The following is a 20,890-nucleotide window of genomic DNA, read 5'->3' as shown; positions in this document are numbered from 1 at the left end:
ACTATGACTTAAAACTACAGAACTTAAGGGGTGCCTGGCTGACTCAATTGGCAGAGCACATGAGTCTTGAGCTCCGGGTGGTGGGTTCAAGCCCCATGCTGGGCGTAGAGATTACTTAAAAGAACTGGGAGGAATCCGAGGTTATCAACCTGTTTTTTCCAAGCACTCTAATCATTCCTGTAGTTGTATCTGAATTTTGAAGGTTGCTTATTAGGTTAAGGCAAAAATCTCATCTTTTGTGAGCCACGGTCCTTCATGCCTAGAGATTCTGATCTGGATTTGGAGGTTGAGACGGTTTTCATCCTTACCCAGGTAAAATTGCGTTTGCAGGGACGTCTAGTTGGCTCAGTCAGTGGAATGTGCATCTCTTGATCTTGGGGTTCTAAGTTCGAGCCCCACATTGTGTATAGAGATTACTTAAAAAATAAAATAAAATCAGGGTACCTAGATGGCTCAGTCAGTTAAGCCTCTAACTCTTGATGTAGACCCAGGTCCCTATCCGCCCCACGTCAGGCTCCCTGCTGAGTGTGGAGCCTGTTTGGGATTCTCTCTCTCCCACTCTGTCCCCATCCCCCACTCATGCTCACTCGCTCTATCAAAAAATAAATAAACTTAAAAATCTCTTAAAAACTACTTTTGCAGGGGCGCCTGGGTGGCTTGGTTAAGCGTCCGACTTCAGCTCAGGTCATGATCTCACAGTTCGTGGGTTCTAGCCCCACATCAGGCTCTGTGCTGGCAGCTAGCTCAGAGCCTGGAGCCTGCTTCAGATTCTGTATCTCCCTCTCTCTCTGCCCCTCCCCTGCTCACACTGTCTCTCTCACACACAAATAAATAAAAACATTAAAAAATATTTTTTAAAAAAATTACTTTTGCAGCCTAATCCTATTTTTGCTGATGGGAAACTGAGGCTCATCAGAGAAAAGTGACTTGCTCAAGATCTTACCACTAATTTATGAAAGCCAGGATCCTGTCTAGCGGTCTGTGGCCTTCTGTTTCTCTTTTTTTCTTTAATAAACTTTTTATTTTGGAACAATTTGAGTTTTCAGAAAAGTTGCATAGTAGAGAGAGTTCCCATATAATCATCACCCAACTTTGCCTCGTGTTGACATCTTACATAACCATGGTACCTTTGCAAAAATGGAAAAATGCCAAATAACAAACTATTCTTATTCCACCAGTTTTTCTGCTAACAGCCTTTTTGGATCCAGGATCCACTCCAGAATACCACATTGCATTCAGTGAACTGATTTTATCTTTCAATTGAGATGAAATTCACAGAACAGAAAATTAACCATTTTTAAATGACCGATTCAGGGGTGCCTGAGTGGCTCAGTCGGCTAAGCGTCCAACTTTGGCTTAGGTCATGATCTCACGGTTCATGGGTTCGAGCCCTGCGTTGGGCTCTGTGCTGACAGCTAGCTCAGAGCCTGGAGCCTGCTTCAGATTCTGTGTCTCCCTCTCTCTGACCCTCCCCTGCTCATGTTGTCTCTCTCTCTCAGAAATAAAACATTAAAAAAAAATTTTTTAATAAAATAAATGACCGATTCAGTGGCGTTTAGCACATTCACTGTGTTGTGCGACCACCACTTCTGTCTAGCTCCAAAACATTTTCATCACCCCGACATAAAACCCTGTACCTGTGAAGCAGTTATTCCCCACGCTTCCCTCCCTCCAGTCCCCAGCATCCCCTAATCTCGTGTTATGAACTTCACAGCATTTAGGACCATGCCTTGTACCTCCCTGGGAAGTATTCACAATAGTTTAGTGGGGTTTGTGGGCTTTGTAAGCAGATAAATGTAGAGTTTGATGAACTTGCACATCCATGTAACTCGCACTCAGATCAGTGGACAACATGCCTGGCACCCTAAGAAACTCTTTGGTCTCCCCTCCGGTCACTGTCCTCCCCCATTGTAATCACTATCCTGACTTCTAACAGCACAAGTGAATTCTGCCTGATTTGTATTTCATATAAATGAAATCATACAATATGTATTCTTGTGCTCCTTTTGTTCAACATTATATTTAAGATGTGTTCACATTGTTGTATTCACACTACTCTGTGGATAAGACAAAGATTAAGGATTAAAGTATTTTCAAATACTTGGGGTAGGGTAGAGAATGGGAACAGGTCTTCTCACCAAGAATAAGATATGAGAAATTGATTACACCAAACAGCAACATTCTTAAATTTTCCACCCTTTTTCGACTCTTTGAGGTAAATAGTCCTAATTATGCTTAGTTATCAATACACTCAGAGATGGACCTGGTGTCATGAAAGAAATGAGCAGGGGATCTAAGGGGAGGAGGCACTAATCACCCACATGAGCTGAAGAGCATGACTAGTAGGTATTGCCGAGAAAACCCAGTGTGACACGCAGCAAATTGCTTAATCCTCACAGAGGTTGTCTTCCCAGTCTGTAAAAGGAGGATAGTAACATAATTGTCATCAAAATTAGGTAAGTGAATGCATGGTACTGTCCTTGACTCTTAAATGCACCAAAAATATGGCTTCTTTGTCCCATCTCCCTTATTTGACCACAGATCAGAACTCCAGTAGCTGGAAACTTCGTGTTTCCCTAGCATTAAGTCTCTGCCTATTTAACTTGGAACTTAAAGAGGTATAAGACAATTTTGGGGTACCGATTTTGAGAAAATCAGAGTGAGAGTAAGTGTAATACAACCAACTCACTGGCCTCCTCTACAAGTCAAAGTCGGCTTTTTCATGACCCTAATGCCTTGATAAAGGGCATTCCTTTGCTAGAGTATTGATCTCCACCCCTACTTCACCCACCCAATGCCACCAGTTCACCCAAGTCCCATAAACCTCATTGGTTCCCTCCTTCCCCTGCACATACTCTGCCCAAAACCTCTTTGGTTAAATGTCGCACTGTACCCATCCTAGACTGGCCTGATGCCCCTCTCAGAGCTTTTCCGCAGTGCCCATGTCTTTTCACATCACATCTCTAAATCCATGGCACAGAACAGGCCATGAGTAATTACGCTGGAATAAATTTTGCTCTGAAAACCTGGAAGGCCGCCTGGTGCTGAACTCAACAGCTTTAAAATACTCAGTCTGCAAAAATGGACGTAGCTATTGTGTTCGGCATTAAGGTGTTGTTTTAATGTCCTTGACATCCAATTACTCTTTCAACGATTAACCGGCGCCAAGAAAGCGCCAGACTGGGAAGTAAAGAGAACCTCAGGGCTGTAACCACCTCGGATTCCGACTCTCAGGGATCCCTCCTGCATCACCTCCGCGCCCCCACATAAGATCCGTCTGTCCTTCCGTTATTGGAGCTCCCGCCCCAAGTAAGGGGCGGTGGAGGGGTTTGGGGGGAAACGCAGACCCTCCAGCCCTTCCGCACACCTGATTGGCCAGGGCTCGACATGCTTGGGCGGGGCTGAAGCCGGAGCTGACTAGCCCGCGGCCAAGGGCTTGTAGGGGGCGCGGCCTGAAAGCTGATTGGGGCGAACTGCAAGGGGGGAGCTGCTTCCGGGTAAGCCGTACCGCCCCCACGTGGGCCCCGGGAGACTAAAACGAGCTACGGCGGTGGCGGGAGCCGCAGCTCCGAGTCCTTGAGGAAACCAGGTGAGTTGGGACCGCACTCGGGGAGACCGCGGACTTGGAGGTGGGGGCTGTGGCACCAAGAATCCCTTGTCCCCAGGCCCAGATGTGCCGTGCGCCTAAAGCGCTGGCGGTGCAGCCGGGGACAGCGTCCTTGCGGAGCCCTTGTTTAGGCTTAGATTGCCCCGCTGCACCCAGGATTGGGTTCTCTGCGGGGATGTAGCCATTGGGGGCCCGGCTCCTGGCTCCGCATCTCTTCTCTGGGGTCCACTCCCTTGGAGACCCTTGGGGCATTGTCTGTCAGTGCAGAGGTTGAGGTGCCTTGGACGATGGGGCAGAGGAAGTGGAGACAGTAAAAGTCGCTTTGTGCTAGATTTATACATAAGTCACATCCGTTGGCCCATTAAGTCTACAACAGCCTGTTGAGGTCGGTTCAAGTCCCCATTTACCAGATACGAAATTGAGATCGCACAGCTGGAAAGTGAGAACCAGGATTTGAACCTGTGTTTACAGACTCCAAATCCCATATGCTTAACCATCAGGCTGTCATCTAAAGCCAAGTCCAGAGTCAGCGTTCTGCCTCCTCCCTCATACCCTCCTACCTCAGAGTTCTCCACAAGCCCAGCTCCGCCGGTAAGTAGCTTTGAAATCTGTACTTAAAGTAGCAAGGACTAATGGTGGGCACTAAGAACTGGGCTTCTGGAGACCTGAATTCTAGCCCCAGATCTGCCACTGACCCCTTGCAGGATCTTGAGCCAGTGTCTGCCTTTCTCTGAGCCCACTTCACCATTATTTCAGTGATATAATCAACAAGCTTTAAGGGGCCTCTTACTCTAGGAAGCTGTGGAACTGGCCGATTCTCATTGTAGCTCCAAAACAGCTAAGCCCAGAAGAGGCTGGGCTCTTCAAAGCTCTAGGTCAAGGCCTGGGTCTCATGCTTCTCGTTAATCCCTGTATCCAGCACTGGGGCAGGCCCAGGGCAGATATTCAGGAAATGCTGGTTAGCTGGTCCCTTTTCAGAACTGCCTGGCAGCTGCTGTCCTGGGCCCTTCTGGGGCTTTGGATTTCTCAGCCCTGGCCACCTTCTACTTAGTTGGCCCTCCTGACTGCCTCCTCTCTGACAAAGGGCAGAGCCTGCCAGAGCTGGCAGAGTCCCCGACCCTCTGCGCCAAGAGCACAGCCTCTGAAATCCTCAGCAGAGCATAACCTGGGAAGATCAGGCCTTGCAGCTCCTTCTGACCCCCCTCCCCCAAGCCCCCCACTGGCAGTTTTCAGGTCCTAACTTAGTACTTAAGGAAGGAGATACCTTCGTAATCAGTCTGCAAAACTACCTCTTGCATGAAGCCATCCTTGACTCCCGGAGACACAGGCCCCTCCCGTGGATAACATCTAGTCCACCCTCTACTATAGCATCTGAGATATCTCAGAAGACCCTGTGGCCACACAGGTTTAGGGCAAGTTGTCCCTTCTGGGTGTGGTGGGGAAGGCACAGCTGTGCTGACTGGAGATCTACTTCCCGCTCAGTTCTGCTCCAAATTATGATAAAAGTAGTAGCTACGTGTTTACTGGGCCGCTACCTGGTGCCAGACACGTACCTTAACTACCTCTAATCTAATCCCCTCAGCTTTGCAAGTTTGATAGTATCAGTCTCATTTTATACATTATGAAATGAAGGCCCTGAAAGGCCAGCAACCTTCCCCAAAGTCGCCCACACGGCACAGAGCAGACCTGGGCCTCTGTGACCCTGAAACAGGGTTCTGTCTACACCACCCTATGCTGCCTTCCAGCTAAGCTAACGTGCTCTGATGTGGGTGAGCATAGGTGCTGGGTCCCATGGTGACTTGCTATTGTCTTTGAGGTGTCACGGGATTTAAGCTGTGGCTTACAGGCTCCCTTGATTTGGAGGAAGTGCCCTCCCAAGTGTGTGGAAATCTCCCAGTCATGAGGGACTTCTTGCAAAGCAAAACAACCTTGGCTTGGATTTGGCTCTGCAAACAGGCAACTCTGGCTTAAGGGCTGTTTTTCTCTTCCACAAATATTTTTTAAGTGCCTGCTGTAACAGAATGACAGTGTGTGGTATAGGTAACAGGGCAGTGGACTAGAAGTCTGGAGACTCATGGTCAAGTCCAGCTCTGTACCTAACTCACCGTGTGATGTCAAAACAAGTCCTGTTGCCTCTCTGTGCCTCATTTTCCACATCAGAATGTAAGGGATGAACAGGACCAGTGATTCTCAACTTCTTAATTTTCTCAGCACTGACACCCGTTTCTCAAATCAAGTGTCTTCCTAACCCTAAGATTAAAGAAACAGATACAGGGGCACCTTGGGTGGCTCAGAAGGGTAAGTGGCCGACTCTTGATTTTGTGGGTCAGGTCGTGATCTCACAGTTCATGAGATCGCCCCCCTCACTCCTTCCCCCCCAGCCCCCCGCTGTGTTGGGCTCTGTGCTGTCAGCATGAAGCCTGCTTGGGATTCTCTCTCTCTGCCTGTCCCAAGCTTGCACTCGTGTGTGCTCTCGCTCTCTCTTTGTGTCAAAATACATAAATAAACGTTTAAAAAAAAAAAAAAGAGGGAGAAGAAACAGAAGCAAATGGCAGTGCCCTAGTGAGGCCTTCTTTCAACCCACTCACCCTTGTCCCCCCATCCTCCAGCCTCCTTATGGTAGAGCTTGGGCTGCAAAGCTCCCGGCCGTCTGCTGTGCTGCTTCTGATAAGCAGAAGACATTTGCTGGCCCAGCCTTCTAAAGTAGATGGGGAGCTGAGGTCAGTGGAATGCAGCTTTGAGTTCCAGAAGCCAGGGTCCTGCTGCAAAGGTTGTTCTCTAGGAAGTGAATCAGAGGCATGGGCTCCAAACAAATCATTTAACCTCTCCTCCATTTCCTTATCACTGACAGCTGGAAGCCTCCATGGTTAGATGAGATCTATGCAAAGGGACCCAGTCCAGTGGCCCCAGCACACAACATAGTCAGTATCTTTTTCTCTCGTGTAGCCTCCATCTCTCCAACCCACAAAGCAAAGATAGTAGAGGCAGAGAGATGCCTGTTGAATCAAGTATTTATCAGGATCATGGGGTACGGTAAATAAAACCTTGTATTTGTTGTCTAGAACAGATTCAAATTCTGGCCCAGTTACTAACCAGCTGTGTGGTCTTAGGCAAAGGACTTAACCTCTCTGAGCTGACCCAACCCCCTAGCAGACCTGACAGCAAAGTCTTGCTTAAAATGGGCACTTAGGACTTTGCATCTGCTGAATGACTGATTGCTCATTTGGGGGCTGGGACATCAACTGGGGAGGCCTGACTGGCCTCGGTGTCAGACGATGTGGTGGCCGCGGGGTGTGGTGGTGGGGCGGGTCCTGGTGCCGTTCCCGATAACCCCAGCCCTGCCAAGGAGGAGAACTGGATAAAGTGGGCCCCTGAGCTGATTGGGAGGGAGCTGAAAGGACCTGAGAGAATGGCATTAGCTGCGGCCTCGAGGACCCCCATCCCCACTCTCCGCCTGGGAATTGACACACCAGACTGCTGGCCCTACTGTTTTAGCCTCTCCCCTCGCTAAGGGTAACCTTGGGTAAGTCCGTGCCCTTCCCTGGGCCTTGAGGTCCCATTCGTACAAGGAGAGATGAGTGGCTCTTTCTTCCCCCTCCCTGGCTTCTGAGTATTGTCCCAGGCACCTCCAACAGCTCAGCTCCCCACCACCGTCTTCCTGCCTGTCCCTGTCTCCGTTGCCGTCTGGGTCACGTAAGCTCAGAGCATCCGTCCCGAGAGACTGCCTCTTGGCTGCCTTATGGCGGCCCTTCCTTTTCCTCCCAACTACCCCCACCGTCTCTGTGCTCCTCTGCTCAGCCTGCCAGAATCATCTTCCTAACAGCCTCTGACCAGGCTCCTCCTACCCCGCCCACCCCGATCTTCCCGATCTTCCCGGTCCTCAGCCTGGCCTCCCTTGGTCCCCTCCCTAGGACATGCATGCTCGATTGCCTCCTCAGCCCTCAGAACAGCCGTTCCTCCTTTGCCCCTCACTTCCCTTCCCGAGGGAACATTCTCCCCTTTCCCTCCGCTGAGCTGAACCCATTCATCCCGAAACACCCAAGTTTAAGCCCCCATCTTCCAACAAGCTTCTTCTAACCTCCAAACTCGCATTGGAAGCCCTGGTCTGCTGTGGGGGGTTCCTCTCTGAGAGGCACTCCCAACCCCCTACCACCTGGACTGTAGTGGCGCCTCGATGAGAAATCTTGTGCGCAAGTGCCCGTGGCCTGCCACGTAGTAGGTGCTCAGGAAACAAATGTAATGCCCCAGCTTCCTTCTGTCTTACAGCGCTTATTTGGCATTNCCCTGCAGAAGCGCTGTCTACCCGAATGACATAAGGTAGATCCACAGAGAGCTGTTACATAAGAGAGATTAGGATCTGGGCGGGAGAGGCCTCAGTGGGAGAGGGAAGGGGGGGAGCGCCTGGTGGGATTTGGGGGTGACGAGGGTGTGGAGAGAGCACAAACCTTCTAGGTTAGGGGACAGGGTGAACAGGACCAGAAAGTGGCCAAGGCCAAGTGGTGCCTGTGCTTGGGAAGCAGCAGGAGGCTCTCGGGCTGGAAGAGACCGTTTCTGTGGCCACCCTACTGGAGTTCTGTCTGTCTACCAGCCTGTCTTGTCTGTTTGTCACATGCTATTTAATCCTCTTAGCGTGTGTTGCACCTGCCAGAAGTCTCTGGACCAAGGTGTTAATGGTGCTTTTCTCTAGAGGTAGAATTACAGGAGATTTTTCTCTTTTTGCTTATCTAAAATTTCTGCCAAGCACACGAACGTTTTTCATGGAATAAACAGTCTGAATGTTGGCCAGGTCAGTGCTTCTCATCCTCATTTCCACCCCTTCACTGATTCATTTCTTTGGATAAAATACAGTAAAATTGAGTTGCTAGAGAAATGTTATTTTCGAAAGAGAGAGAGACCGTATAGAGTACAAGTCCAAATCTTATTACTCGAAACCAGCAGCCAGGAGAGTGTCCGAAGGGCCTGCTTCCCTCTCTCTACTCACCTCGCCGCAGACCAGCAGGCATTGGTGAACCACATCGGAGGTGCACCGGCCGGAAAGCCGCGGAGGCAGGAATCTGGAAGAGCTTGGGGGGAGGGGGTGGCCCTCTCCTGGGGACAGGGACCGCATCTCATGTGCCTCCTGTTGTCCCCCAGAGCCGGGCACACAGCAGACCCCTCGGGAGCCGTCGGTTGCGGCCAGCCAGCTGCCTGTTGCCGTGCCCGCCATGCAGCCCCAGTCGGTCCTGCACAGCGGCTACTTCCACCCCCTGCTTCGCACCTGGCAGACGGCCACCGCCACCCTCAGCACCGCCAACCTCATCTACCCCATCTTTGTCACGTGAGTCCCAGGAACGGTCCAGGTCTCTGGGGTGGGTGTGTGTGTGTGGGTGTGAAAAAGAGGGAGAGACTGAGAGTGGGTTAAGGACAAGTTCTAGGAACCAAACAAACCTTAAGAAGAACTCAATCTTCCCACTTGGAAAAGAAGAATAATAACCTGGTCTGCCATCCTGATCTGTTGCCGTAAGACAGAGGCTGAGAAGGCATTCCGTAGACCGTAAAGAGCTGTGTGCATGTAGGAGGTGCAGCCGTGAGCACCGGCTGACACTTACTGAGTGCTTACTGTGTACCGGGTGCTATGCTAGCGCCTACATGTATTACCCCATTCGGTCCTGGCAGTATTCGTGTGAAGAAGGTGTGGCTGTTATTCCCTAGACTATCTTCTCCGTGAGGGATTTGTGTCTGTTTCGTTCACTTTGTATCTCCAGAGAGTGAACAGTACCTGGCACATAATAAAGGCTCAATATTTGTTGAATGAATGAACGCATCCACCCACATACAGATGAAGGGCCTGGGGCTCAAAGAGAAATGGTACAAGTTGGCCAAGGTTGCCCAGCCAGTAAGTGGCTGGGAGGGCCGACGAGGGCCCTCTGACTTTAGAGTTCAAGTTCTTAGCTATTTGGCTCTTTCCTGTGATTACTGCTCGTTTAGTCCAGCCGCTTCTGCTGTCACTGTCACTCTTTGGTTGTTCCTGGTACTATTTCAGGCCCCGGGCTTGGCCAGGCAGGGAGCCAGACACTGGACCCCAGCCTCCTCCCTCCGTCCCCACTTCTGTACCCCTTCCCACCTCCCCGCCATCCGTCCCCATCACTCGCCTGCCGCTGGCCCTTCCCACAGCCCCCAGTCCGTAACCGCCACCCTTCCACTCTTGCAGGGATGTTCCTGATGACGTGCAGCCCATCGACAGCCTCCCAGGAGTGGCCAGGTAGGGCACGTGGTGGGGAGGGCCAGGGGAGGACGGAGGGAGAGAGTTCCCAGGTGGAGGTGCCAGGGAGCCGACCCGGGAGGTAGAAGAGGTGGAGAGGCTCACTTGAGCTTAGTAGACAGAAGGGTTTTCGCGGGGCCAGAGTTGTTCCACATCAGAAGAGGCAGTCTCATAGAGGGACAAGCGATCCATTCGTTCACCAGAGGTGTCAGAGCAGAGGAGGGCGGAACTGCAAATGGGAGTTCAGTGAGAACTCGGAGGAGCCTTCCCGAGCTAAATTTCCTAGCTCTGCTTCTGCGGGCCTTGGTTTTCCCATCTGTTTGGTGGGCAGATTCCCACCCCTCCCTGTACTGTGGGGCTTGAGCTGTCCTTGAGCCATGCAGCTAGGCTCTTAACAGATGAGTGAGGGGACCCATTGCCTTGGACCTACCTCATTTCAACCCTCCGCCCCTCCCCCCCACAGATATGGTGTGAACCGCCTGGAAGAGATGCTGAAGCCGCTGGTGGAAGAGGGCCTGCGCTGCGTCCTGGTCTTTGGAGTCCCCAGCAGAGTCCCCAAGGTGGAGAACCGGCAGCAGAGTTGGAGGGGGGGCGAAGGGAGGTAGGCGTGCGGCTGAGCCACAGTCCCACACTGACCACACCCTCATCACAGCCTTGCGCTGGTCCTGGGGCCTGGGTGAGTGGACACGGCCCTACCTAATGACAGCACCCGTGTAGGGACGAGAAGCCGAGTAGGGCTGTGACACCCTGACCGGGCAGGTCACAGGCCCTGTGCAAAATGGAGACAGTCCTTACCACATCCCCGCGCAGGTGGCCATGAGCTCTGTGAGGTCTGGCTGTCCTGCGTCTGGAGGGCTTCAGGTCGCAGACTTGCCGCTCTGTCCTTCCCTGGCCCCCAGGACGAACGGGGCTCTGCAGCTGACTCTGAGGACTCCCCGACCGTCGAGGCCATCCGTTTGTTGCGCAAGACGTTCCCCAGCCTCCTGGTGGCCTGTGATGTCTGCTTGTGTCCCTACACCTCTCACGGTCACTGTGGTGAGTTCCCCCCCTCCACCAGCCCTCCACTGTGGTGAGTTCCCAAGTGGGATGGGCCAGGGACCCAGACGCTCCCCCAAACCCAGCCATGTGTCCTACAGGGCTCCTAGGCAAGAACGGCGCGTTCCAGGCCGAGGAGAGCCGCCAGCGGCTGGCGGAAGTAGCACTGGCCTATGCCAAGGCAGGTGAGTGAGCCTTCGGCAGACATGAGCAGCCCCGGGTCAGGGAGGTGGCAGAGTGGGTACGGGGGTCCCCGAGTTCTCAAGGCCACCCTCTGCCCCTCAGGATGTCAGGTGGTTGCCCCATCGGACATGATGGATGGACGTGTGGAAGCCATCAAGGAGGCCCTGATGGCACATGGACTTGGCAACAGGGTAGGGTGGGGAGTATGGCGAGGGGCATAGGGAGGGTGCGGAGATAGCCGGGACCAGCCTGTCCCCACACATGCTAAGAATCACAGAAGTGAGGGGCACCTGGGTGGCTCAGTCGGGCATCCGGCTCTTGTTTTCGGCTCAAGTCATGATCTCACAGTTCGTGGGTTCAAGCCCTGCATCAGACTCTGTGCTGACACCATGGAGCCTGCTTGGGATTCTCTCTCTCTCTCTCTCTCTCTCTCTCTCTCTCTGCCTCTCCCGCTCTCTCTCTCAAAAATAAAATTAAATGAACAAAAAAACTAACAAAAAAAAAAAAGAATCATGGAAGTGAAAACAGCACTGGACAAGCCCTTTGGGATCCATCTCAATCTCTGCGCCTCACATGGGGAAACCAAGGTCCAGAGTGGTAATGGGGCCAGAGCGCAGACACGCTGCTTCCCAGCCTGCATCCTTCCTGTCCCTGTCACTTCACCCTGGGACATCCAGAAAGGCTGCCTGAAGCTTGCGCCCCACTTTCTCCCCGTAGGTATCAGTGATGAGCTATAGTGCCAAATTTGCATCCTGTTTCTACGGACCTTTCCGGTGAGTGGGGATCGGCAGGGGCTCGCTGTCAGGCCTCTGACTTGTTAGCCCAGAACCAGAGCCCACCCTGATGCCTCTGCTTCCCAGGGACGCGGCCCAGTCAAGCCCCGCTTTCGGAGATCGCCGCTGCTACCAGCTGCCGCCGGGATCCCGGGGCCTGGCGCTCCGAGCAGTGGTGAGTGACCAGAGCTCGAGCCCCACCCAGCCCGGCCCCTTCCCTGCTCGCCACCCGGGCACTACCCACACAGTGCTTCACCCCTCAGGCCCGGGATGTACGGGAAGGAGCCGACATGCTCATGGTAAAGCCGGGAATGCCCTACCTGGACATCGTGCGGGAGGTGAAGGACAAGGTGAGCAGACGGAGCAGAGACAAGCAGGGGCTCGGGGAGACGAGGGAGTTTGTCCACAGACCCTGGGACCTCAGACCGAGAGGCTGCAGACCCTGAGTTCAGAGCAGTCTGCCCCTGGACACGAATCCTTCCACTACATCCATGCCCCAGAACCACCACAGGCATTAGCCCCAGGGCTCACAGGAGCCTTGGAGCAGCTGTGCTTTCACAGTTCCAGAATGGGCCAGGCTAGGGGCACCTGGGCGGCTCAGTTGGTTAAACATCCACCTTTCAATTTGGGCTCAGGTCATGATCTCGCGGTCTTGGGATCGATCCCCTTGTCAGGCTCCGCCCTGAGCATGGAGGCAACTTGGGATTCTCTCCCTCTCTCTCTCTGCTCCTCCCTCCCTCTTCCTCTCTCTCTCAAGCAAAGATATAAGCATTATAAAAAAGAAGAAAAAAATGGGCCAGGCTGTCAGCAGCAGTGACACAGGTCATGGCACTTGAGATGCTCACAGGTTCGGGCAGGGAGGAAGGGACATTCCCAGAGGCACCCCGCCACTCCACTTCAATTTGTGTGCCCACCGCTGCTTTCCCTCAGCACCCTGAGCTCCCTCTTGCTGTGTACCACGTTTCTGGAGAGTTCGCCATGCTGTGGCACGGAGCCCGGGCCGGGGCGTTTGATCTCAAGGCTGCTGTCCTGGAGGCCATGACCGCCTTCCGCCGCGCAGGTAAACAGGCCGGGCTGTGCCACGGGGCTGATAGGCACTTTGCCCAGAGAGGGAGATAAAGCCGTGAGACAGCCTAGGGTGTCATGCGGGGAAAGACCAGCAATGTCCCGAAACACAGAGTGAAGAGGGGATGCAGAATTGCCAAACAGAACATGGAAGAGTGAAGAAAGCATTTAGGTTTTGAGACCTCAGCCAAGCCGCTTCTGTGAACCTCAGTGTCCTTGTCTATAAACTGGGGATACAAAGTACCTATGCACGGTTGTCAGGAGGATTAAATGAGATGGTATGTATAGTCGGCAGATGCCCACCACCCCGTAAACAGAACTGGTTTTGTTGGTGTGCACCCAGCGTGGGAAGATCTCTTACAACCTACTTATTTCTCCTGCTGTGCATTTGGCAAACAGGGGCCCAGTAAGAGAAGATGACTTGCCCAGGGTCACACAGCGTGTAGAACCCTCACTGACCCGAGCTTGGCTCCGTCTCACGGTGTGACGCCCATGGGCCATGCCTCCTCACCAGAGTCGCCTCCCCCGCCCCTGGCCCTCATCTCCCGGAAGGTGCCCCCAGAGCTGATGAACGGCCTCTCCCCACTTCCTGCCTCTGTCCCCCCACAGGTGCCGACGTCATCATCACCTACTACACGCCTCAGCTGCTGCAGTGGCTGAAGGAGGAGTGATGGCTACAGTGCATGAGACCCCACACCTAGAACTTGTAAAAGGTCCCGGGATCTTGGAGAAGTAAAATCCAAAGTGAATGCTGCTTTAGAACTGTGCCCCGCGCTCTTCCTACTCTCTCATGCTTGGAGGTGCCCGGCAGCCCTCCGTGCTTTCTGCCAGCTTGCCAGAGCGAACCACTCAGGCCATCCCAGGCTTCCCCGCCCCTCCCCTGGGTCATCCCTGAGGCCCTCCTCCGCCACCCCCCTCCCCTTCTTCTGGATTGGCTTCAGCTTGAAAGCCACCAGGAGTCAAGGGCAGGGCCCGGGAGAGGGGCTTGGAGCGTTAGGAGAAGAGCAGGGCAAGTTCATCTTGAATTATGAGAAGCTCTGGAAAGCCCGAGGCCTTGGCAGCAGAGCTGAGCCCTGGGACAGAGGCCTAGACTGACATCTTCGGGGTTGGAGTTGAGATTTGCCACGATTCCTCCGGAAGGTGCTTCCCAGCCAGGCCCGTGTCACCAGGCTGCCTGAGACCGTCTGCTCTGAGCCGCATACCCAGAGGAGAGTTACCTGTTCACGAGCAGAAACGCTGCCTGAGGATCAGAATTCAGAAACAAAGAGGGAGCTCCTGCCTGTTCAAGATGCCACCACCAAAAGGGTTTTTCTGTCAAGGGAATTTTTAAGAACATCCCCTCGGTGCCCGGACACAGTGCCGGGAACTGGGGGTATATCAGGGCAGACCTCAGCCTGTCTCTGTGTGTAGAACCTACGCATGTCTCCAGTGGGAGACAGACGACAATGAGAAAACAAAGCAGTTACAAGTCGCAACAAGTGCTTTGAAGGAAAGAAAGGGTCTGACACTGAGAACAACACTCATGGTCTCTCTTGAGAGGGTGGTTGAGAGGCCCTCCCTGAGGCTGAGGGACAAGAAGGGATCCTTCCGGAGAGCAGAGGCAAGTGCACCAGAAGCTGCAAGAATGACGCAAAGTGTGCAAAGGTCCTGCGGTGGGAGGAGCTTGGCAGAGCCCCGGGGAGCAGGATGCCGATGAGGAGGGTAGTTGACCGGAGTGGAGATTGGAAAGATAGGCCCTGCACCTTGTAAGAAGCTTGGTCTTATTTTGCAGACCCCAGAGAGCACAGAGAGCACTGACGGTGGCCTGGACCAGGGTGGTGGCAGTGGAGAGAGGAAGGAGGAGATGTGTTCAGGATACATTTCAGAGGCAGAATTAGCAGATTTTGCCTAAGCTCTTGAAGTCTAGGCGGCGAGAGGAAACAAGAACGCCTTCGTGGGTTTCTGGCGTGGGGGCCTGGCTGCGCGCTGTGATTCCTCTGAGACTCACGACATAATGCTCCTCTTAGTAAAGGTGAAGGCCCAGCTGACGAGGGGCCATTTTGCAAGTCTACCTGCCCAACTGCAAAGTGACAAGAAATTCCAAATCTAGGGCCAAAGCAAGCTCGATTCAGACCTTAAAGCAGTACAATCCATTTTAAATAGTGCAATTATAAGCTCCCAGCAGCTCCTGTAGACAGCCCGGCCTCCTCTGACTCCTGGTGTCTTCCCCAGAGCCAAGGCTGACCTCACTGAGGACCTGACCCCCCCCCGCCCCCCCCATCCTCAGCGTTTGGGGAGGTGGCCAGCCCAAACCGGGGCTTGAAGAGTCGTAAAGCTTCACCTTCCAAGGAGTCAAGAGCCTGCAAGTCCCACCTGGAGGCCTGAAGCTCTGATTGGAGATGCGCCACTGATGGGCCTCAGGGTTCTGACCAGACCAGAACCTTCGGCCATGTTAGCCACTGGGCTTCTTGTCCCCTGGTCCCTGAGCTCATTTCTGATTAGTGTGGAAGGGGATGTTCTTCAGGACCATCCCAGACTCATCATTGCTAAGCTAATATGAGGCCTGGTTCTTGTCGGCATCGGGACGGCAGACAGACCTTGCTCTTTAGGTACAAAGTCCACGGCAGGCAAACCACTCTGCCTATGTCCTAGTCCCCCCAGAAGTAAAGGTTAAGTGGAATGAGGATGAGGGTCTCTGTGAGGAGAACCAGGAGGTAGATGTGTCACTGGTGATGTGGGGACAGGGGCTGTGAAGGTCACCAGGACCTGACTGAGTTTGAAGGGTCAGAAAACACTGCCCTGAGACGCTGATATTTAACCCTTGACCGGAAGGATGAGCAACCAAGCTAAGAGCATTCCAGACAGAAGGAACTCCGCGTCTAGAATGAGCTAGAACACAAAGCAGGTGTGTCTGGAGCACAGTGAATGATGAAAGGAGAGATGGCTTGAATTGAGTAGAGCAAGACCAGGGCCAAACCATGCAGTGGTCAAAAGCCATGTGTATAAGGAAGATGGAGAGCCTTTCCAGACTATTCCAAGAGAAAGAAAAGCCATCGGAAGGATTTTAAGCAGGGGAATGACTCGCTCTGATTTTCCATTTTATGAGAACATTTGGCAGCACTGGCAAAGTGCAGAAGAGAGATTCTGTAGGCTGGACTGGAGTGAAGACAGAGGGCATGAAGGAGGGAGTGGGTTTAGGAGGTAGATTTCATGAGTTGCAGGGACTTATGGTTGCAAGTGACAGAATCCAATTCAGTAGCAAAAAAGGAAATGATTGGTTTTTATAACTGGATTTTAATAAGGTCAAGTGTGGTTGAGTCTAGGGTTAAAGGCTGTCATGGAGGCTATGTCCCTTCCTAGTTCTTGGCTTTATTCTAAGATGGGTTTTGGACACTTGGCAGCCACACGATCCTTAAATGGTCCTTATGACTTATAATCCCAAAGAAAGGCCCTTTCTCATCATTCACAACAGATCTCTGGAGGTTTCTGACTGGCCCTGTTCAGGTCACCTGAACCAGCCCCTTCATTCAGTCACCATACACAATGGCATGGGAGATGTGGCACTGTGATTGACCAGGTCTGCCTCATTACACAGAAGTCTACAGGAGTCTCCAAGCTTTGCAGAGTGGTCCCCCTTTCCTGGAATGCTTTCCCCCAAAATCTGTGTGACTGTCTCCTTTTTAAGATCTTGGCTCACATGTCACTTCCTGAGAAAACCTGCCCTCACACCCAATTTAAAGTCATTCCCCAGTTGCCCTGTATTAGTCAGGATTCAAGTCTAGTGGCCATAACAAAAGCCAAGGTAATGATAGCTAAGAAGGAAATATTTCCCTCTGAGCAGTCCAGACCATGTCAGCTACGTGGTGCGGTGGATCCAGGCTCCATCCTTATTCCACCCTCCTAAACACATCTCGGCTTCCATCTCATGGTCAAGGATGGCAAGTTCCGTTTCCACCATTAGCTTCTTTCCCTCAGCAGAAAGAGGAGAGGGATGAGTGGAAGGCAAGATGCTTCTTTATACGGGTGCACCCCAAAAGTGGCACATATCAGTTCTGCCTGTAAGCTCTTGTCTGAACTCAGTCACGGCCACAGCTAGTTGTGTAAGGCAGGCTGGAAAACAGTCTAGTGGGGCGGCCGGGTGCTCAGCTGAAACCCAGGGGCTAAGTTACTACGGACAAAGGAGAGAATGGATATAGGGGCAAATGAAGTGTCTTGCAATCAACGAAACAGTGGTCAGCACAGCCAAGAGGACTTCAGAGAACATCAAGTTACACGTTCTGATTGTACAGATGGGAGACAAACCCAGAAAGGGAACTTGTTCAAATCCACACAAGCCATTGGCCGACCAGGGCTGGGGTTCAGATCGCCAGACTCCAAACCCAGTGCTTAAAACTGGGGCAGGGATTGGTTCCAGGGGAACTTTAGCTTTTTAGGTATTATCCTAGCTTCAGATGCATTTTTCTATTCATGTATTTTACCTAAGAAGGTTATATTTGTGTTATTTGTGTTAACAAAAATAAATGAAAAACGTGGCCAATGCATATATGAAAAGGTGTTATCTCCACATAGTCAACATAGAAGTTCAAATTCAAACCACAATGAGCTGCCACCCTACTTCCATCAGAGTGCCTCAAGCTTTAAAAAGAAATAATGTCAATGGTTGAGAATGTGTAGGTGCTGAAACTCTTGAGCCATGACTGTACAACCACTTCAGAAAATTGGCCCTAAACACGAAAGCTGAACACATGAAGTAGAGTTCATGACCCCATGATTCCACATCTAGGTATTTACATAACAGAAATGTGTGCATATGTTCACCCAGCGACCTACGTATTCAAGAATGTTCATATCCGCACTTTCTAATATTTGTAATAACCAAGAACTGGAGATAACCCAAGTGCCCATCAACAGTACATTGTGCTGGGGTGCCTGACTGGCTCAGTTGGTACAGCATGTGACTCTTTGATTTCAGGGAGATGAGTTCAAGCTCCAAGTACTTTAAAAAGAGAAAACAAGGGGCGCCTGGGTGGCTCAGTCAGTTAAGCGTCTGGCTTCGGCTCAGGTCACGATCTCACAGTTCGTGGGTTCGAACCCCGTGTCGGGCTCTGTGCTGACAGCTCAGAGTCTGGAGCCTGTTTCGGATTCTGTATCTCCCTCTCTCCCTTACCCTCCCCTGCTCATGCTGTCTCTCTCTCTCAGAAATAAATAAAACATTAAAAAAATTTTTTTAATAAAAAGAAAAAGAAAACAAGAGGGGTGCCTGACTGGCTCATTGGTAGAACATTCAACTCGATCTCAGGATTGTGAGTCTGACCTCTACATTGGGTATAGAAACAACTTAAAAATAAAATCTTAAAAAGTAGTAACATTTGTTATAAAACAATAAAATGTGGGATATTCATATCATGGAATATTACAGGTAGGAGAATGAATGACCTGCAAAAACGTGTAGCAACATGGATAAATCTTAAAAATTTTGAGCAAAAGAGGCAAGACAAAAGAGTGTATGCTGTATTATTCCATTTATATACTGTTCAAAAACAAACCATGTGGGGGGAGGGGTAAGCAAGTGGAAGTAGACTGGGTCTCAAGAGTTCTGGAAGTGCTTGTTCTTGGTCTGAGTACTATCTGCATGGGAATGTTTACCTTGTAAGAAGTCAAGGACATGTACACCTGCTTGTACATTTCTCTATGATATATTTTAATATAAGTTAAATAAGTACATGAACATTTTTAGGTAAAGAGGAACATGTCTGGCGGCCCCAGGCTGGGATTACTTATGTATAAGAATATGAGGTTCTCCAGTGCAAAAGCCTCATATAAAAAACTTGGCTTCCCCAAAGAGCAGTGGACTACAGCAATGTTCAGTATGACCACACACCAGGCGTCTCCAGGGGGAATCATGAGCCCAGAATCCACACAGGATAGATCAAGGGATGAAACCCTCCAAGGAGGATTTCCGCCACCCAACTTAGGAAGCTATACCCATTAAGTAAGCTCTACACCCAGTGTGGGGCTTGAACTCACGACCCTGAGGTCAAGAGTCACACGTTCTACTGACTGAGCCAGCCAGGTGCCCCAAGTGTACCCATTTTTGAACTGGCAAACCAGAAAGAAGCTTGTTTCTGGGGTACTTGGGTGCCACAATCAGTTAAGCACCTGACTTTGGCTCAGGTCATGATCTCGTGATTCACAGGTTTGGGGCCAGCATCAGGCTCTGTGCTGACAGCTCAGAGCCTGAAACCTGCTTTAGATTTTGTGTCTTCCTCTCTCTCTGACCCTCGCCTGCTCACACACACACTCTCTTTCTCAAAAATGAATAAACACTAAAAAAATTTTTTTAAAGATTGTTTCTTGTTTCAGAATAGCAGGGACCTGCACTTGGCTTTTCTGTGACACTCAAGTCTCCTTTATCTCTGCTGAAATGTTACTCAGAGAAAGAAAAAGGCAGAATGTAAAGGACAAACAGTAAAATGAGGGTCACATTCACATGGATTATAATGGACACGCCCACCTTGTGCAACAGGTGCCCTGGGTTGAAATAGTTATGTGACCCAACAAAATCCTTAACCTCTCAGGAGATTCAATTATCTGAAAAGACTCATCTTTAAGGGGGTGGACAGATGGGCAAAACAGGTGAAGTGGAGTGAGAGACACAGGCTTTCAGTATGGAATGAATAAGTCATGGGGATGAAAAGTACAGCATAGGAAACACAGTCAGTGATGTAATAGTGTTGTGTGGTGACAGGTGGTAGCTACGCTTGTGGTGAGCACAGCTGATGCTGTGTATAAAGAAGCTGAATCACTACGCTGTGCACCTGAAACTATGTAACATTGTGTGTCAACTATATTAAGATTTTTTAAAATTTTTGTCGTATTGTTATATTTTAAGTAATCCCTATGCCCAACGTGGGGCTTGAATTCACAACCGGTGAGATCAAGAGTCGCATGCCTTACCTATTCAGTTAGCCTGGGGCCCCTAAGAAATTAAAAAAAAAAAAAAAAAGAATCATCTTCTCAAAGAGCTTTTTCATGCCATCTCACTTAATCCTGATGTATGGAGAAACTGAGGCTCCATGGACACAGTTAATTACCTTGGAAATTAACTAAGAAGCTGGCCTGGACTTCAGTTGGAAGTGATTTTGTCCAGTCTCCCGATTTTGCATATTGGAGACTGGGGCCCAGAGAGGAAAAGAATTCAGTGAAGGGCTCACAGAGAAGCAGGTGGCAGAGGTGAGGACCAGAACCTAAGGAAATGGGCTTTAGATGACCCTGGAATGCGAACTCCACTTCTGTGAAATGTAGATGGGCCTCTGGCCTCCCATTCACTGTTTCTACTCCTACTGGTAGGAATCACACTTGTAACACATAATGAGCTTGAGCTTGGGAGTCAAGCTCCCCCTTGCTGGCCTAGGGTCTGTGACTCTGTACTTTGGATTTCCTCCCAGGCCTGAGCCCAGGAAGGGTCAGGTGGTTCTGAATGAAGTGAACAGACCAGCCTTAGAATATAGGAGGAAGTTTTGTTTTAAAAAGAGGGGGTGGGAGGCGGAGAAGAAAGAAAATATACGCCTGTTTGTGTGCTCCTAGAAAAATGATAGCATAGGGGTGCCTGGGTGGTTCAGTAGGTTAAGCATCCGACTTTGGCTCAGGTCATGATCTTGTGGCTCGCGGGTCTGTGCTGGCAGCGCTGTCGGGCTCTGTGCTAGCAGCTAGCTCAGAGCCTGGAGTCGGCCTCGGATTCTGTGTCTGCCTCTCTCTCTGACCCTCTCCTGCTCACGCTGTCTCTCTCTCTCTCTCAGAAATAAACATAACATTTTTTTAAAAATTTTTAAAAAGAAAGAAAAATGATAGCATAATAACTAAAACTGCTGCTGCAGTAACCCCTGGGGAATGGGGGTGGAGGTGGGGGGTTGCAGAGGCCGGCCTTTTCTCCCCACCCGGCTCCGCCCCGCAAGCCAGTGCCCTAGCTCAGTAAGCAGGCTGGGGCCCCAGCACCTTTGCTCTCCT

General features: G+C 51.2%; 1 protein-coding gene across 3 annotated transcripts; it reads left to right on the top strand.

Moving 5' to 3' along the window:
- The first annotated feature begins 3,492 nt into the window (after positions 1 to 3,492).
- On the top strand, positions 3,493 to 17,424 carry ALAD (aminolevulinate dehydratase). 3 transcript variants are annotated; one of them, XM_077769909.1, is made up of 13 exons: positions 3,502 to 3,589; positions 4,108 to 4,198; positions 8,741 to 8,924; positions 9,798 to 9,848; positions 10,312 to 10,408; positions 10,748 to 10,883; positions 10,985 to 11,068; positions 11,169 to 11,257; positions 11,784 to 11,839; positions 11,927 to 12,014; positions 12,103 to 12,189; positions 12,770 to 12,899; positions 13,514 to 17,424. In XM_077769909.1, the coding sequence occupies exons 3-13, from the start codon at positions 8,812 to 8,814 to the stop codon at positions 13,573 to 13,575; spliced, it is 993 nt and encodes a 330-aa protein (XP_077626035.1). In that variant the 5' UTR covers positions 3,502 to 3,589; positions 4,108 to 4,198; positions 8,741 to 8,811; the 3' UTR covers positions 13,576 to 17,424. The 3 variants fall into 3 exon arrangements, with proteins under 3 accessions (XP_077626036.1, XP_077626035.1, XP_077626037.1); XM_077769910.1 differs by lacking the exon at positions 4,108 to 4,198 and having other exon boundaries at positions 3,493 to 3,589; XM_077769911.1 differs by lacking the exons at positions 3,502 to 3,589; positions 4,108 to 4,198 and adding an exon at positions 8,562 to 8,653.
- Positions 17,425 to 20,890: the final 3,466 nt, after the last annotated feature.

This window comes from Crocuta crocuta, unplaced genomic scaffold (assembly GCF_008692635.1).
Source record: "Crocuta crocuta isolate KB4526 unplaced genomic scaffold, BGI_CrCroc_1.0 scaffold95, whole genome shotgun sequence".
Lineage (NCBI taxonomy): Eukaryota > Metazoa > Chordata > Mammalia > Carnivora > Hyaenidae > Crocuta > Crocuta crocuta.
The sequence above is the reverse complement of the archived record's forward strand: the minus strand, read 5'-3'. Positions and strand labels throughout refer to the sequence as shown.